Source organism: Heptranchias perlo, chromosome 18, assembly GCF_035084215.1.
Source record: "Heptranchias perlo isolate sHepPer1 chromosome 18, sHepPer1.hap1, whole genome shotgun sequence".
Lineage (NCBI taxonomy): Eukaryota > Metazoa > Chordata > Chondrichthyes > Hexanchiformes > Hexanchidae > Heptranchias > Heptranchias perlo.
In genome coordinates, this window is record NC_090342.1 from 46,668,317 (window position 1) to 46,687,757 (window position 19,441).

The following is a 19,441-nucleotide window of genomic DNA, read 5'->3' on the forward strand; positions in this document are numbered from 1 at the left end:
ATCGATTAGTCCACTGCCCTCCTTGCTCATCTTTCCACTTCCTCCTCCCTTTGCAATCCCCATTCAATCCAGAACTCTGCACCTCAAATCCACCGACAGAAAGCCCCGCAGTGACAGAATCCCTATCCAGGCCCACTGGCTCCAATTTGTCCCAACAAATCAACTTCAAGATCTTTGCATGCCAAATCTTCCATGCAATATTTGAGAGATCTTCTCCAGCCCATACCCCTATTCTTCTGCCTCTGGATTAGCGGTCGGCCCCAACCTCTCCTACTCCACCATCGGAAGTTATATTTCCTGTCCCCTGGAACTCTCTTCCAACCCACCTTGTCTTGTTATCTCTCTCCCTGCTGTTGTTTTTGTTGTTCACTTGTAACTTCAACAATGATTTAGGCTTAATCTTATAATGCATGTAATTCTGTCTCTGTACTATTGATCCAGCATAAAGCAAGCATCAGACAGTTGCCTCTTGAGCCTTTTCGGTTTTCTCAGCTCATGATAGGGGTGGTTCCTCAATCCGATGTTCCTGGTCGGGAGGGGCACTAGCAGGCAGTGTACCTTGGGAAATTGTGGGTAGGCTGCTCACCTGCAATTTCCCATGGTACGCTCCCCACCGAGTGCCAGAGCACAGAATCACACCTGATCCGTGTGTTTATATCCTGTCCAGTATGCTGTCATTTACGTATCACGCAAAGGTCCTTGGAAATCTAGTCAAAATAAAGCAATCTTAGTGATAATGAAAAACATTACAGTGCCACTTGGTCCCAGCAATTCACAGATCCAGTTCACGATTGGGGCACCGAACAGAGGTAGCATCTCCCATGGTTGGACTGGCATCAGCTGTGATTTGTATGGGTTGATTTTCCTGGCCTTTGCCCTCAGAGAACACCCATTCCCCTGGGAGCAAAGAGCAGAAAAAGAGGCAAAGGCCTGTTTCACCAGACCTTCTCTTCCTCCACGTTGCCCCAGGATTTCTGGGGCTTCCAAAAGGCCTATTGCAGGCATGCGAATGAGCCGGGGGAGGGGCGGGTATGGTTTTCCCAGCCTCCACTTCATTTTCCTGAGGCAACGTTTGCTGCGTGCCCCAGTGCAGGGGACTTGGTGAAACCAGGTGCTCTGACCTTCCCCTGGACCCAGCCGATCAGAGGGTTCATGAGGGTACCTGGGAACAGGCCAAAGATAGGCAGGTAGCTTTGCTTTTTAAATCGTAAAACCCTGCCAGGATGTTTTCGGACAGTCAGGGCCTTCCAGCTGCTGGTCTCCATCAGAGTTAGAAGATCCAGCTTTGGAAACCCAATCAAATCTGCAACTGTTTGCCTGATGCAAGACCCAGCCAGGGGTGGGCCTGTGTCTGGTACGTTCATGGCCCAGGACAGGAAATGGCCTCGACAGGGCTATGGAAGCTTAAACTCACCCTGTGTTCTCGCTTCTGATCACTCTCCAGTGACGCCTACTGGAAAGTGCACTTGTGTAGATGTTGTGTGAGGCTGCGATCGAGCTCTGCGGTGTTGCTGTCCATACTTGAATGGTCTGCCGACACTTAAAGCCGCGGCTCACTTGGATCAGGTACTCGAGAGCAGCGAGTCCCAAGAAGATTCAGTGGGTTCTGCTGATCTAAACGGTAAGTATTTGTGTTTTCTGCTGCTATGAGTGAGCATCATTGTGTATGGAAAAACTGAATTAATCTGAATTGATTTTATCCTCTGTTTATATAAGCCTGTAGCTGTGTACAAAAGCAATTTATGCCTGGATTCCCATGCGTAGAATCCAATCATGTGTAATGCACTTGTGTGTAATCAGAGCTATTACCCAGAGTTATGAGCAGAATCCAGTACTTGTTCCCATCTGCTGCTGTGAGAACACGTGGAGGGTCATAGAAAGGTCGATATACAAACTGATTGGATGCAGTTGCCCAAAGTAAAAGTAAAATAAGGTTGCTGCAGTGTTGAAAGATGTTTTTAGCACACTTTGAGAATGGTTCCCCACCCTTAAATGTCGACACCTTATGGTTCCACTCCTTAAAATAGTGACACCTAATGGTTCCACTCCTTAAAATAGTGACACCTAATGGTTCCACTCCTTTAAATATTGACACCTAATGGTTCCACTCCTTTAAATATTGACACCTAATGGTTCCACTCCTTAAAATAGTGACACCTAATGGTTCCACTCCTTAAAATAGTGACACCTAATGGTTCCACTCCTTTAAATGGTGACACCTAATGGTTCCACACCTTTTAATAGTGACACCTAATGGTCCCACTCCTTTAAATAGTGACACCTAATGGTTCCACTCCTTTAAATAGTGACACCTAATGTTTCCACTCCTTTAAATAGTGACACCTAATGGTTCCACACCTTTAAATAGTGACACCTAATGGTTCCACTCCTTTAAATATTGACACCTAATGGTTCCACTCCTTTAAATATTGACACCTAATGGTTCCACTCCTTAAAATAGTGACACCTAATGGTTCCACTCCTTAAAATAGTGACACCTAATGGTTCCACTCCTTTAAATGGTGTCACCTAATGGTTCCACTCCTTTAAATAGTGACACCTAATGGTTCCACTCCTTTAAATAGTGACACCTAATGGTTCCACTCCTTTAAATATTGACACCTAATGGTTCCACTCCTTAAAATAGTAACACCTAATGGTTCCACTCCTTAAAATAGTGACACCTAATGGTTCCACTCCTTTAAATAGTGACACCTAATGGTTCCACTCCTTTAAATGGTGACACCTAATGGTTCCACTCCTTTAAATAGTGACACCTAATGTTTCCACTCCTTTAAATAGTGACACCTAATGGTTCCACTCCTTTAAATGGTGTCACCTAATGGTTCCACTCCTTAAAATAGTGACACCTAATGGTTCCACTCCTTAAAATAGTGACACCTAATGGTTCCACTCCTTAAAATAGTGACACCTAATGGTTCCACTCCTTTAAATGGTGTCACCTAATGGTTCCACTCCTTTAAATAGTGACACCTAATGGTTCCACTCCTTAAAATAGTGACACCTAATGGTTCCACTCCTTAAAATAGTGACACCTAATGTTTCCACTCCTTTAAATAGTGACACCTAATGGTTCCACTCCTTAAAATAGTGACACCTAATGGTTCCACTCCTTTAAATGGTGTCACCTAATGGTTCCACTCCTTAAAATAGTGACACCTAATGGTTCCACTCCTTAAAATAGTGACACCTAATGGTTCCACTCCTTAAAATAGTGACACCTAATGTTTCCACTCCTTTAAATGGTGACACCTAATGGTTCCACACCTTTTAATAGTGACACCTAATGGTTCCACTCCTTTAAATAATGACACCTAATGGTTCCACTCCTTTAAATAGTGACACCTAATGGTTCCACTCCTTTAAATAGTGACACCTAATGGTTCCACTCCTTTAAATAGTGACACCTAATGGTTCCACTCCTTTAAATGGTGTCACCTAATGGTTCCACTCCTTAAAATAGTGACACCTAATGGTTCCACTCCTTTAAATAGTGACACCTAATGGTTCCACTCCTTTAAATGGTGTCACCTAATGTTTCCACTCCTTTAAATAGTGACACCTAATGGTTCCACTCCTTAAAATAGTGACACCCAATGGTTCCACTCCTTAAAATAGTGACACCTAATGGTTCCACTCCTTTAAATATTGAAACCTAATGGTTCCACTCCTTAAAATAGTGACACCTAATGGTTCCACTCCTTAAAATAGTGACACCTAATGTTTCCACTCCTTTAAATAGTGACACCTAATGGTTCCACTCCTTTAAATAGTGACACCCAATGGTTCCACTCCTTAAAATAGTGACACCTAATGGTTCCACTCCTTTAAATATTGAAACCTAATGGTTCCACTCCTTAAAATAGTGACACCTAATGGTTCCACTCCTTTAAATAGTGACACCTAATGGTTCCACTCCTTTAAATATTGAAACCTAATGGTTCCACTCCTTAAAATAGTGACACCTAATGGTTCCACTCCTTTAAATAGTGACACCTAATGGTTCCACTCCTTTAAATATTGATACCTAATGGTTCCACTCCTTAAAATAGTGACACCTAATGGTTCCACTCCTTAAAATAGTGACACCTAATGGTTCCACTCCTTTAAATAGTGACACCTAATGGTTCCACTCCTTTAAATATTGATACCTAATGGTTCCACTCCTTAAAATAGTGACACCTAATGGTTCCACTCCTTAAAATAGTGACACCTAATGTTTCCACTCCTTTAAATAGTGACACCTAATGTTTCCACTCCTTTAAATAGTGACACCTAATGGTTCCACTCCTTTAAATGGTGTCACCTAATGGTTCCACTCCTTAAAATAGTGACACCTAATGGTTCCACTCCTTAAAATAGTGACACCTAATGGTTCCACTCCTTAAAATAGTGACACCTAATGGTTCCACTCCTTTAAATGGTGTCACCTAATGGTTCCACTCCTTTAAATAGTGACACCTAATGGTTCCACTCCTTAAAATAGTGACACCTAATGGTTCCACTCCTTAAAATAGTGACACCTAATGTTTCCACTCCTTTAAATAGTGACACCTAATGGTTCCACTCCTTAAAATAGTGACACCTAATGGTTCCACTCCTTTAAATGGTGTCACCTAATGGTTCCACTCCTTAAAATAGTGACACCTAATGGTTCCACTCCTTAAAATAGTGACACCTAATGGTTCCACTCCTTAAAATAGTGACACCTAATGTTTCCACTCCTTTAAATGGTGACACCTAATGGTTCCACACCTTTTAATAGTGACACCTAATGGTTCCACTCCTTTAAATAATGACACCTAATGGTTCCACTCCTTTAAATAGTGACACCTAATGGTTCCACTCCTTTAAATAGTGACACCTAATGGTTCCACTCCTTTAAATAGTGACACCTAATGGTTCCACTCCTTTAAATGGTGTCACCTAATGGTTCCACTCCTTAAAATAGTGACACCTAATGGTTCCACTCCTTTAAATAGTGACACCTAATGGTTCCACTCCTTTAAATGGTGTCACCTAATGTTTCCACTCCTTTAAATAGTGACACCTAATGGTTCCACTCCTTAAAATAGTGACACCCAATGGTTCCACTCCTTAAAATAGTGACACCTAATGGTTCCACTCCTTTAAATATTGAAACCTAATGGTTCCACTCCTTAAAATAGTGACACCTAATGGTTCCACTCCTTAAAATAGTGACACCTAATGTTTCCACTCCTTTAAATAGTGACACCTAATGGTTCCACTCCTTTAAATAGTGACACCCAATGGTTCCACTCCTTAAAATAGTGACACCTAATGGTTCCACTCCTTTAAATATTGAAACCTAATGGTTCCACTCCTTAAAATAGTGACACCTAATGGTTCCACTCCTTTAAATAGTGACACCTAATGGTTCCACTCCTTTAAATATTGAAACCTAATGGTTCCACTCCTTAAAATAGTGACACCTAATGGTTCCACTCCTTTAAATAGTGACACCTAATGGTTCCACTCCTTTAAATATTGATACCTAATGGTTCCACTCCTTAAAATAGTGACACCTAATGGTTCCACTCCTTAAAATAGTGACACCTAATGGTTCCACTCCTTTAAATAGTGACACCTAATGGTTCCACTCCTTTAAATATTGATACCTAATGGTTCCACTCCTTAAAATAGTGACACCTAATGGTTCCACTCCTTAAAATAGTGACACCTAATGGTTCCAGTCATTTAAATAGTGACACCTAATGGTTCCACTCCTTTAAATGGTGTCACCTAATGGTTCCACTCCTTAAAATAGTGACACCTAATGGTTCCACTCCTTTAAATAGTGACACCTAATGGTTCCACTCCTTTAAATGGCGACATCTAATGGTTCCACTCCTTTAAATAATGACATCTAATGGTTCCACTCCTTTAAATAGTGACACCTAATGGTTCCACTCCTTTCAATAGTGACACCTAATGGTTCCACTCCTTTAAATAGTGACACCTAACGGTTCCACTCCTTTAAATGGCGACATCTAATGGTTCCACTCCTTTCAATAGTGACACCTAATGTTTCCACTCCTTTAAATAGTGACACCTAACGGTTCCACTCCTTTAAATGTCAACATCCAATGGTTCCACTCCTTAAAATAGTGACACCTAATGGTTCCACTTCATTAAATAGTGACACCTAATGGTTCCACACCTTTGAATAGTGACACCTAATGGTTCCACTCCTTTAAATAGTGAAACCAATTGGTTCCACTCCTTTAAATAGTGAAACCTAATGGTTCCACTCCTTTAAATATTGACACCTAATGTTTCCACTCCTTTAAATGGTGACACCTAATGGTTCCACTCCTTTAAATATTGACACCTAATGGTTCCACTCCTTTAAATAGTGACACCTAATGTTTCCACTCCTTAAAATAGTGACACCTAATGTTTCCACTCCTTTAAATAGTGACACCTAATGGTTCCACACCTTTAAATAGTGACACCTAATGTTTCCACTCCTTTAAATAGTGACACCTAATGGTTCCACACCTTTAAATAGCGACTCCTAATGGTTCCACTCCTTTCAATAGCGACTCCTAATGGTTCCACCCCTTTAAAGAGTGACACCTAATGTTTGCACTCCTTTAAATAGTGACACCTAATGGTTCCACTCCTTTAAATAGTGACACCTAATGGTTCCACACCTTTAAATCGTGACACCTAATGGTTGCACTCCTTTAAATAGTGACACCTAATGGTTCCACTCCTTTGAATAGTGACATCTAATGGTACCACTCCTTAAAATAGTGACACCTAATGGTTCCACTCCTTTAAATAGTGTCACCTAATGGTTCCACACCTTTAAATAGTGACACCTAATGGTTGCACTCCTTTAAATAGTGACACCTAATGGTTCCACTCCTTTAAATAGTGACACCTAATGGTTCCACTCCTTTAAATAGTGACACCTAATGGTTCCACTCCTATATAAAAGCACAATGAGTTGCAGATTTTTGGAAGTGAGTACTGCACTGCATCAGCTAATTCTAATTGTGGGTGAGGTGATAGCTTTTTTATTTTGTTAAAGTTTACACACTTTCTCAGCTCACTTCCTTCAGTCTCAGCTTATAAGTTTCACAATAATTGCTCATGCATACATTGAGGGTCATACATAGTCATACAGTCCTTGACATTACAGTGAGGGGTGCTTGGCGACAGGGTGGGGTGAAGTGTAAGGTGAAAGTCCTGCATGGAAGATGCCACTCGAGTTAGTGATAGTCTTTTGAAGTTAAATTTATACAAGGACAACCTGGTCAATAACATGAAGCTGAATTGGAGTCTTTCAGATGTGTGCAACATTGATTAACTGAAGCTGGTTTATCTGAGGGGTTCAGGGAGGGAAGTCCAAGTGTGAGGCCTCGGCAGCTGAACACATGACCGCCAAAGGTGGGGTGAAGTGAAGGAGGATGTCCAAAAAGCCAGCGTGTTCGGGGGAAGGGGTTGGTGTAGTGCTAGAAGCAATTACATAGATGGAACGAGGTGAGGCAATTGATGGATTTGAACACAAGTATACGCATTTTAAATTTGAGGCATTGGAAGACTGGGAGCCAATGTAGGTCAGCGAAGACAGGGACGATAGACGAGTGGGACTTGGTTCAGGATAGGATGGGGGCAGCATTTGGTCACCTCTCCTAACATGTCCTTTTTTGGGATGACATTCATTTTTTCCTTGCAGCTCTGTGAAAGGGTGCTATAAAACTATAGTTATAGCTATCTATATTAAGTATTAGCTGTGGCTCACTGGTAACAAACATACTTCTGAGTTTGAAGGTTGTGGGTTCAAGTCTTCAGCACAAAATCTAGACTAACACTCCAGTGGAGTGCTGCACTTTTGGAAGTGCCATCTTTTGGATAAAACTTTAAACTGAAGCCCTGTCTGCCTTCTAGGTGGATATAAAAGATCCCATTGCATTATTTTGAAGAACAGCAGAGGAGTTCTCCTCATGTCCTGGCCAATATTTATCCCTCAACCAACATCCCTAAAAGATAGACTATCTGGTCATTATCACATTGTTGTTTGTAGGACATTGCTGTGCGCAAATTGGCTGCTGTGTTTCTAAACATTGTAACAATGACTACACTTCAAAAGTAGTTCAGTGGCTTTAAAGTGCTTTGGGATGTCCTGAGGTTGTGAAAGGTGTTATATAAATGCAAGTCTTTCTTTCCGTAAATGCAAGTTGTTGTTGCTGTTGTTCAGTGAGTTGCAGAAACTTGGTCGGAGCATAAGATTAAAAAAACAAATCCAATGTGGAGTCAATCAATCTATTAAATACAGATCAAATTTTGGGTTTGCGTTGTGGATGTTAATAGAAGAGTTTATCCTCTACACTGCATGTACTGATATTATTGATTTATTTTAAGGGTATAATGTTGTTGTACGAATACCTTCAGGAGCGACTAATATTGACGTACGGCAGCACAGCTATTCAAGCAAGCCAGAGGATGACAACTACCTTGGTAAGTATTTTGAGAAGAAGTAGTGCAGTTTATTTGTAGCCCTCAGCTCGCTATAGTCGGCATCGTGATCCACTTTACCTTTAACAATTCAGCAAACTCCCATTCTAGCAAAATACACCCATTCAAAAATCTTGAGGAAAGTTGACTTCCTCCACAGACTATTATCTTACAAGCAAAATTTATTGTCCAATTTGAAATGCAAATTCAGTTTATAAGAGTATTGGACCTTCCCAATTTTGTATTTTTTTTTCTAATGCTGAAAAGAAGCATTGATAGGTAGAGAGGCCTCACACTGTCCATAGTGTGCACTGCTTACTTCAACATTTTGCCAAGTTAGCAAAGTGTAATTTATATTATCTAATAAAACAGACTTTGTTTTTGACCTGACAAAGGAATGTATTGTTTTTTAGTTTGCTCCTGTCTTGAAGGTGTTGATTTTTGGTTGGGATAGGGGGCCTTAAGGTGACAGCCACACTCCACGCTTTGTCCATGTGGGCATTCTTCATGTATTAGCCAAGACCATGAGCATCGAAAGCTATTAAACAAGACAGGACATCACAATCAGACTGAATTCTTCCCTTACCTCATGTCCAGAACACATACACACACTGTTACGTAAGCAAATGCAGCAGTCAATTTATGCACAGCAAGATCCCACAAACCGGATTTGAGATGAATGACTGGTTGATCTGTTTTGGGAGTGTTGACTGAGGGAGGACACCAGGAGAACTCTCTGCTGTTCTTCACATAGTGCTGGGGATTATTTTCCAGCAGACAGGGCCTCAATTTAATGTCTCAGCAGGCTGGTGCAGTGGGTCGTGACTCTGTATGCCTTCAAGAGGGAGCTGGACCAGTTCTTGACTGGGGCAGAGATCACATCATATAGAAGGTAAGTGGCTTTACAGATAACACATGATCTCCTGGACTGGTTTTGATCACCCGAGGGAGTCGGACGGGAATTTTCCAGAGTATTGTTTCCCTTATTAGCCCTGGGTTTTTAATCTGACCATTATTCAAGTTTGGAGAGAGGGGCCCTAAATAAAAGTTCTGAATTTGAGCAAGCTTGTTTAAGCAGAACCTTTTGGTAACATTAAGTAACGTTACAGAGCTATTTATTAAGGTAGGAAACATGCAAAGCCGGAACTTGCTCCGACCGGTGTGGCAAGGCTCTCCTCACATCCTGCGGATAAAAAGTACGAATGTACTCACTGCGTAGGCCATGACGTCCGTTTGCTGAATTTTGAAATCTTCTCCAGTGGTGCGCTCCGAGATCAGCGCAGGCCATGTGCGCATGCAAAGATTGTGGGAAGGCAAGTCCCGCCCACAAGCAGGCAAATAATACTCGTTCATTTAAAGTGACATTCCCTATGTTAGTTTAAATAAAAATTTAACCTAATAACATATCTTATTATAAAAAGGCAAGGAAATGACTTATAATGTACTGACATTTTTTTTTAATGATCAAAATATATTAAAATAGGAATAATTAGACATTCCACATTTTAAAAAACATTTTTTGTTATTTTGCAGTCACTATAAGTCTCCGCACTTTTAAAAATTAGTGTAGGGCTGGTATTTTCAAGCGTACCTTCTCGTGGGGTAAGTACCTTTGTTCCAGCTGGGCAGATGGGTAAGTTTACGATTGTTTGGTGATTGTGTTTGATTGTATTGATATTGGCGTGGTTGGCCCTTTAATTCGGGACTGTCAAAACGCCGTTGAACCAATCACAGCAAGTTCATGATTTCGGGGTTTTACTGCGCATGTGCGCATTCGCGAACTTACTCCAATGGATTCGACGGCGGTTGGGATGGACGCCATTACAGAGCGGCGTCCAAGGTAAGTAATTTCTAGGTCATTAGTTTAATCTTTTCTTAAGTTTTATACATTTCTTGGCGCTAGCAGTAAAAATCTACATCCTAAACAAATGGACAGCAGGGTTAAGAGCTGATTCCCCCATCTTATATTCAGAGATTTACTTATCTATGTAATTGTAGTGTGTGAAGGGAACAAATTTATTTATTTATCTATCTGCAGTGTCTAAAGAATAGGACTCAATTGAAAAACGCTTACAACACTGTCTCTGGAAAAAAAATCTCTTATTAACTTCTTTCCAAATTCTTTCAGTGGATGTGCATTCCTCTATCACTCCCACATCTCAGTAATCCCCCTCCATTGCATTGGCTCAACCTCTGACCAACCATGAGCCATGGCACAGGAGGCTTGCGAGTAACCTTGGGGTGGGATTAACACAAACAGTTTTTACAATTATATTAGAAGACAAAGGATAGGGTAATGTGAGCCCTTTAAAAACAGATGTGGGTAATATTGCAAATGTATATAAAGAAATGGCAGACTTGTTGAATAATTACTTTGTGTCAGTCTTCACAGTAGAGGAAGAGGATAATATACCTGACATTCCAGGGAAACTAATAATGAATCAAAGACTGGAACTCACGAAAGTTAACGTAAGCAAGAAAGCAGTATTAGAAATAATAATGGCACTAAAGACTGACAAATCCCCAGGACCTGATGATTTCCACCCCAGGGTTTTAAAGGAAGTAGGTGAGGAAATTGCAGATGCTTTAGCCGTGATCTTGCAAAGCGCTCTCGATTCAGGAATTGTCCCTTTCGATTGGAAAATTGCAAATGTAACTCCATTATTTAAGAACGGTGAGAAAGAGAAACCAGGAAACCAGGAAATATAGACCTATTAGACTAACATCTGTTGTGAGGAAGCTATTGGGATCTATATTTAAGGACAGTGTGACTGAGCACTTAGAGAAATTTGAGTTGATTAGAGAGAGTCAACATGGATTTGTAAAGGCTAGGTCATGTCTAATGCACCTAATAGAATTTTTTGAGGAAGTAACTAAAGTAGTAGACATGGGATGTAGTCTATGGATGTAGTTTATATGGACTTCCAGAAGGCATTCGATAAGGTTCCACATAAGAGACTATTAGCTAAAATTAAAGCTCATGGAATTGAAGGCAAATTATTGACCTGGTTATGAGATTGGTTAGACGGTAGAAGACAGAGAGTAGGGATAAAGGGTGTGTACTCGAATTGGAAAGAAGTGACTAGTTGTGTCCCACAAGGATCTGTGCTGGGGCCTCAACTATTCACTATATTCATTAATGATTTAGATAACACAATAGGGAACCAAATACCCAAGTTTGCCGATGACACAAAAATTGTTGGCATAGTAAGTAGTGCAAACGGGAGCATAAAATTACAAAGAGACATTGATAGATGAAGCAAGTGGGCAAAACTGTGGCAAATAGATTTCACCGCAGGGAAGTGTGAGGCCATCCATTTTGGACCAAGAAAGGATAGATCTGAGTATTTTTTAAACAGTGAAAAGCTAGGAACAGTGGCGGTCCAAAGAGATTTAGGGGTCCATGTACACAGATCACTAAAATGTACAAAAAATAATCAAAAAGGCTAATGGAATGTCAGCCTTTATAACTATAGGGCTAGAGTATATTTTGCTACAGCTATACAAAGCCCTGGTTAGACTACATCTGGAGTAGTGTGTACAGTTCTGGGCACCGCACCTTAGAAAGGATATATCGGCCTTAGAAGGAGTGCAGCGCAGATTCACCAGAATGTCACTAAGATTCCAAGGGTTAGATTATGAGGAAAGATTACATAAACTAGGCTTGCATTGCTTGGAATCTGGAAGGTTAAGGGGTGAATTGATTGATGTTTTTTAGGATTTTGAAAGGAATTGATAAGGTAGATAGAGGTAGATAGATTTTCCGCTGATGGGGAAGTCTAGGACAAGGGGACATAACCTTAAAATCGGAGCCAGGCCATTCAGGAGAGAAGTTAGGAAATATTTCTTCATGCAACAGGTGGTAGATGTGTGGAACTCTCTCCCACAAAAAGCAGTAGATGCTAGCTCAATTAATAATTTGAAATCTGAGATTGATAGATTTTTGCTAGCCAAGTGTATTAAGGGATATGGAGCCAAGGCGGGTGGATGGAGTTAGGATACCAATCAGCCATGATCTCATTCAATGGCAGAACAGACTCCAGGGGCTGAATGGCCTACTCCTGTTCCTATATTCCTATGTTAGGAGGCAGTAATCATTGGTTTATATAATGTCATAAACTATAACAGCAAAGCTGGAACAGCTCATAGAGATTGTCTGAATGCTGAGTTTGTTTTACTCTAATTTTGATTTATATATGTACTACAAAAATGATGATATGTATATTACACAGAAGCATTGGTTTATTAGTTCATTTAGAATTAGTGCTGCTGCTCTTGGGAGTTTTGTTGGTGAAGTGAGTTTGTTGGTTTTAGCTTATTTAGTTCTGCAAAGGAATTTTCTTTTTTAATTGATGATGTGGTGAAAACTGAGACAGCCTTTATTGTCATGTAATAGTGCCATCGAGTTAGTTTATGTGCCAGCTTGACTCAGTTGGTAATGCTGTGACTCAGAAGTTGTGAGATCAAGCTTTAGTCCGGGACTTCAGCATATAAACTAGACTGGCATTCGAGTGCAATACTGAAGGAGTGCTACATTGGCAGAGGTGTTGGTCTTTGGATAAGATGTTAAATCAAGGTCCCATCTGCCTGTTGTCAGGTGTCAGCCTGTGGTGCAGTAGCAGTGCTCTTGCCTCTGAATCAGAAGGTTGTGGGTTCAAGCCCCCCTCCATGAGACTTGAGCACAAAATCTAGGCTGATCCAGTGCAGTACTTAGGGAGTGCTGCACTGTTGAAGGGGTTGTCTCTCAGTTGAGATATTAAACTGAGGCCCTGTCTGCCCCTTCAGGTGAATGTAGAAGATCCCATGGCACTATTTTGAGTTCTCTCCGGTGTCCTGGCCAATAGTTATCCCTCAACCAACATCAATAAAACAGATTAGCTGTCCATTATCGTATTGCTGTTTGTGGGATCTTGCTGTACGCAAATTGGTTGTTGCATTTTTTACATTACACTTCAAAAGTACTTCATTATTCATGAAAGCGTGTCTGTCTGTCTTCCTTCTGATGCAATGCTTCAAGTGGACCAGAGGAAGACAGCAGAGAGTGCTCTCTTGGTATGATGGCCAACATTCTTCCCTCAACCAGCCCCAACCACCAAAGAAATAGATGAATTGGTTTTTCACCTCACAGCTGCTCGACGGATATCACCGTGCATAAAATGGCTGCTGCATTTACCTACAGAGCTACAGCTACTGCACTGCCAAAGTCATTCATTGTGTGCAAAGCACCTTGAGACATTTTTGAAAGATGTGATAAGGATCTAATTCATGACATCGAGGTTGAACATTCACAGTGTGTGGGAAAGTAATAAAAGCTGTTCTTTGTATAATTTGTGATTTATCTGATTAATTTTTACTCCTTTCCTAACGGAATATTTCTGGTCTGTGCCTTAGCATTATCTGACAGTCAAGGTAATTTCATCCTGAATGGAAACTTTGTGGTGAGCATGTTTAAACGAGAAATAAGTGTGCAGGGGACCACAATTGAATACAGTGGCTCGGACAATGGTGTGGAGCGCATTAACTGCACTGAACGAATTGAGGAAGAGCTGATTTTGCAGGTAGGTTCTTTCTGACAGCCCAATACCTCTTATTTATTTATAAAAGGTAATTCTCCACCCCCGTGCTCCTGGAGGGGAGCCTCCCCTGCCAAGAGTGCATATCAGGCATTCTTGTTTCTTCCTAACCATTATTTTGGGAACGCTAAGTCAAAAGATTACCCCCATAGTTTAATTCTTGTTGTTAAAGGCGCACTCTCTTAATCAGTTGACATCCACATTGTTTTCTTTTAAATCCTGCTAGGTTTTATCTGTTGGAAATTTGTACAACCCTGATGTGCGTTACTCTTTTAATATACCTATCGAGGACCAGCTGGAGCAGTTTGTTTGGGATCCATATGGTTCATGGCAAGAATGCGATAGATTGTGCCAAGGTAAAGTCCGACCAGTTATTTACATTTAATTTTTGAATCTTAACGTAAGTTTAGTTTTTAGAAAAATATTTAGCTGTTAGCTTCAAAATGGGCGCATATTTGTGAAATTAGAGCAGTTTAGCCCACTTCCCTGGGGCTTTCACCAGTCTCCTGCTGGAGTTATCACAGGATGCCAGGAGAACCCCAAATAATTTGAGAGCCACTTGGTTTTTCTACTTATGTTGTACTAACTCATAAATTACAGCAAACTGTGTCTTTATGTTATTTACACATGACATTACAAGGAAAACGATTCATAACGTTTCTGCTTCTGTTACCCCCACAAGCAATGAAATGCTTGTTGAACACTTTTTCATGAAGTCAATTCCCCTTTAAATTTGGTAACACAGCCAGTATGTAAATACCTTCACTGCAAACTTACACTTATGACAAGCAAATAAAGTCACTTCTGAATTTTGTAGGCAAACTAGCAGCTTCCCAATGACTGATCCCACTTTGCTAGAGGCAGTTTGCGCAGCGAATATAAACTCTCTGTTCTCTCATAACAAGGTCTTGACTATTTAAAGAAGTAGCTCATTACCATTATGCTGCCAATCCTACCCTCAGTGTGGAGATAGCAGGATTGTCTGATCTTATTTAAGTAGTGTCTTGAAGTGATTAACCTTGAGTTTAATGTGCAAGTTTTCCTACAATATTACAGAGTAGGCATTGGGACAAAGAAATATCTTGGCAATTTTCTTCACTTTTTTTCCCGTCCTCCTCTCTTGAGGGTATTGATTCCTTTCTGGCTACTGTTGGAAAGGCATCAGACATTCCCCTGTATCTCACCTATGTGGTCATTATTCAAGTGTGACCTTTCATTCTGAGTATTGGCAGGCCATTCAACTATGGAGGGATTCCATCTTCACCTGACGTTCGCCAAAAGTATCCTTACAGCAGGGGGGATCCTAGCTGACTTCCTCTTCATAAACTAGGGGTCACTGAGGCCAATTGAAATGGCCCTAACACTGCCGTGATGGGGATCAGCTAACTCAGCAGACTGGGGATCAAACGTGGAAGCTTTCTAACCTGTATGAAGTTGATTACACATCAGTATATACTTGTGTAAAAAGTCTACTCCAAAATGCTGGAAAATGCACCAAATAAAGTGTCTAAAATCTAAAAATGTCGGGGTCATGCCCCCAGATTTGCCAAGGAACACAGATTCCACCCCGGATGTGTTATATACTCACTTCTGAAAATACCACTACACCACTGCTTGTCTGTATTTGTACTGCACCCAGTCCTCCTTGAAGTTGGAGTGTATCTCAGGAGAATTTTTTTGTTATAACCAGAGTGCGGTTCTCTTATTCAGAGAACACTCCTGCCATATATTATAAACTAAAACATAAGATTTGCTGTCGGGCAGACTCCAGATTCACTGTAAAAGATGAGTATGTGTGTGTTGATCTGCTTTCATCTGTTGCATACAGGGGAACGGAGGAGAAAGGTTGTCTGTGTGCGTAAAAGCGATCACTTGGTTGTTTCTGACCAAAGATGTGAACATTTGCCTCGCCCAGCCACAGACAATGAGCCGTGCAACGCAGAATGTGAATTAAGGTAAAGATAGTATTTCAGTCGGTCTTTGTGGAACAGAATTGTCAACAATTCACTTCTGATTTCCAGCCAAGATCACCGTTTGACAACACATCTGAGATCGAATGTCCGCTATGTGGGAAATCAAGCATATGCCCTTCTTAACATCGAACCTTTAACAGAAGTGATAATGAATCAAGAAAGTTGATGCACTGAACAACTGGGTCCCTAATGCATTTACAAAATAGTCACGTGAAGTTTTCTGACATACATTAAATACTGAAATAAACTACTTGTATTCATTATAATAAAACTGATACTGAATGTTGAAAGGGTTGAGTTCAGTGTAAAGGAGGCAAGACTTTTATTTTGGAGATTTTACTTAAAATCTACTGCTCGGTCGGCTACCAGGTAGAACAGTGGGTCACAACGTTGAGGATAAAGTTTCATTTTAATCAGTGGAAAATCGTTGCCTGACGTTGTGCGATTTCTTAATTTGCACTCCTTGCGTACACCGGGAGCACAAAGCAACAGATCTCCTTCCCCTGCCCCTCACTCCCTATATCTTTTCACCTTTGGAACAAACTTAATTAATCTCAACAGGGTTAAAGTCTCAATCCAATTCCTAATGGGTACAAGTCCACAGCAGAAAACAGCTTTAAGTTTGCACTAAGTGGAAATTCTTGTTCAGGGAGGTGACAATGAGCAGCTGATGTGCAAGAAGGAAATGCTGCATTGGTGCAGCGTGCAGGTGCTCTGCTGAACTTAGAGCACATTGGGGTGATTTTCAACTGCCAGCAACCCCTTTCACACCTGAAAAACAGGCAGCCGGCAGTTGAAAATGGGGTGGAGGTGGCGGGGGAGGGAGGGGGGGGCAGAGTGGTGGCGGGGGAGGGGGGGGGTAGAGTGGTGCCCAAAGCCCACCTGATGCAATTTTCATTTGGTGCCCGTAATTTGCCGGCTACATTCAAATGAGGCCCGAACGTGAAAATGGTTCGAGCCTCCTGATTTTGCACGGGCAGATTGGCCGCTCCACTGACTTTGCACCCAATTCGAATGGAAGTCGAAACCCCCCGCCCCCCCCCCCCCCCCATTGTCAGTACAGAGATATCTGGCTGTTCTATCTGGGACTGCTCAATGTTAACAGTAGGTGGAGCAAACTGAAAAATGTATTAATTCTGCTGCACAGTCCTCACCTTGATGATCACCGAAAACGATCAGGTGAAAAAAAATCCATTTGCCATATTCTCATGGAAGTGCCAAGGAATAAATGCTTCTTGATGGAATTAAAAACAATTGACTTTAAAATATAAGTAGCTCTGCTCTGATTCTAGGTGGCATGCAGTAGGTAAGAGTGAATGCACGGCGCAGTGTGGACCGGGGTACAGAACACAGGACATTCTCTGCATGAAGTATACCCACGGTAAAGGACCAAGCGACCCCTTGGATGGCAGATACTGTAGTGATCAACCAAAACCTCCCAGCAGAGAGCCCTGTCATGGCGACTGTCACAGGACTAGTTGGCATTATACGTCCTGGTCGCAGGTAACGGTTAGATTGAGGCAACTTAACTGCATCACAATGTAGACAGATGAGCCTGGATTTTGTGATCAGTATTATGTTAACACCAGTAGTAACCTTTATATTGACTGCGTTACTGCCAATATTAAAAGAACGCAGGAAATCCATGCTCTGAAGTCAATATCATTCTGAAAATGTGCACTTCAAAAGGAGAACTGTGATGATAATTAATTTTACCTGATATTTATAAAACAGTGCATGCAATAATTTAAGTAACATCCACATTTATTAAAATGAAGTCCATGCAGAAAGAAGATGGACTACTCGTGGTAAAAGGAGAATAATATTGTATTTCCGATTTAGATTTCCAATTTATGTTTAGCAGGAAGATGAATAATTTACGTCTCAGTTGTGAATACCTGTGTACAATCTCAATGATAAGTATTTTGGTTTTCTCAGTGTTCAAAAAGCTGTGGCAGTGGAACGCGGACTCGGGAGGCATACTGCATGAACAACCTTGGCAGACGCCTCGTTGACCGAGAGTGCAATGAGCATCAGAATGTTGTATCTCAGAGGTGCAATGAATTTTCCTGCCCTGAATGGACAGCCAGTGAATGGAGCGAAGTGAGTAAAACTTTAAGAAGTTAAAAATATGACCCAAAAGACTAAAGGAATGTGAACCCTCATCTAAGGAATGCCACTTTTGCAGATTCTTAATTTCCTATCTTTTTGGAATTCATTGTATTTTGTCAACACATATCTTTAAATGGGTTTCTGTGTGTCTTCATATATGTATAATATAAATCAATTTGCTACATCATAGTGTTAGGGCTGGTGCAAGGCCATGGCTGTTGGGTTCAGGTTATCAGGCAATACCTAGACACTGTATCAAAGAGAGAGGGCAAATCTGACTGTGACCTGCCCAGGGGGCTCTTGTGCATTTACTGGATGAAAACTAGCATTGGCTGAGACCTGGGAATCTGTTACTTGCTTTCTTCCTATGCTTGGTTGTGCTGCATGTGGAGAACTGAAAAGAAGTCATGAAAATTAATATTAAAAAATGGACCGGGACAAACTTAATGGATTTGATCATTTCTCAAAATAGCCGCGTGATTTTAAAATTAATCTCTATAGTAGTGATGTAAGGGGTATCCTTATGAAGCAAATTAACATAGAAAACTGTGGGGATAAATGTATGAAACTGCAGTAGGAACATAGGAACTGGATTAGGCCATTCAGCCCCTCAAGCCTGCTCTGCCATTCAATTCGATTATGGCTGATCTATATCAGAACTCCATTTCCCCACCTTTGTTCCATATCCCTTGATACCCTTACCCAACAAAAATCTGTCAATCTCAGTCTTGAAAACTTCAATTCAACCTGCATCCACAGCCTGAGGAGACAGTTCCAAAATTCCATTACCCTTTATGTGATAAAGTGCTTTGTGATTTCAGTCCTAAATGGCCTAGCTCTAATTTTAAGATTGTTCCCCAATGTTCTGGATACCCCCACCAGAGAAAATAGTTTCTCTGTATCTACCCTATCGAATCCCTTTGGCATTTTAAATACCTCGATTAAATCACCCCTGAACCTTCTAAATTCGAGGGAATACAAGCCAAGTTTATGCAACCTGTCATCATAACTTAACCCTTTAAGTCCTTGTATCATTCTGGTGAATCTGTGCAGTACCTCTTCCAAGGCCTCTTTATCTTTTCTAAGGTTCAGTTCCCAAAACTGATGGGGTCTGACCAAGGCTCATAAGGTACATAGACAAATATATGGCAAATGCAGTTCAATGTAGATAAATGTACGTTAGTACATTTTATGCAAAAGATCAGAGAATATACCCTAAATGGTAAAAGTCTCTGTGGAGTGGAGGAGCAGAGATTCTGGGATGGAAATATACAG

At 41.0% G+C, this 19,441-nt stretch overlaps 1 protein-coding gene across 1 annotated transcript in view; it reads left to right on the forward strand.

Annotated features, from left to right (window-relative positions):
- LOC137334837 (A disintegrin and metalloproteinase with thrombospondin motifs 20-like) overlaps window positions 1–19,441 on the forward strand; it is a 423,984-nt gene that overhangs the window by 238,972 nt on the left and 165,571 nt on the right. The window contains exons 16-21 of the mRNA XM_067999860.1: window positions 8,416–8,511; window positions 13,900–14,066; window positions 14,308–14,437; window positions 15,910–16,036; window positions 17,347–17,557; window positions 17,993–18,157. Of these exons, the coding sequence (XP_067855961.1) occupies window positions 8,416–8,511; window positions 13,900–14,066; window positions 14,308–14,437; window positions 15,910–16,036; window positions 17,347–17,557; window positions 17,993–18,157 (896 nt within the window). The remainder of the gene's footprint in view (window positions 1–8,415; window positions 8,512–13,899; window positions 14,067–14,307; window positions 14,438–15,909; window positions 16,037–17,346; window positions 17,558–17,992; window positions 18,158–19,441) is intronic.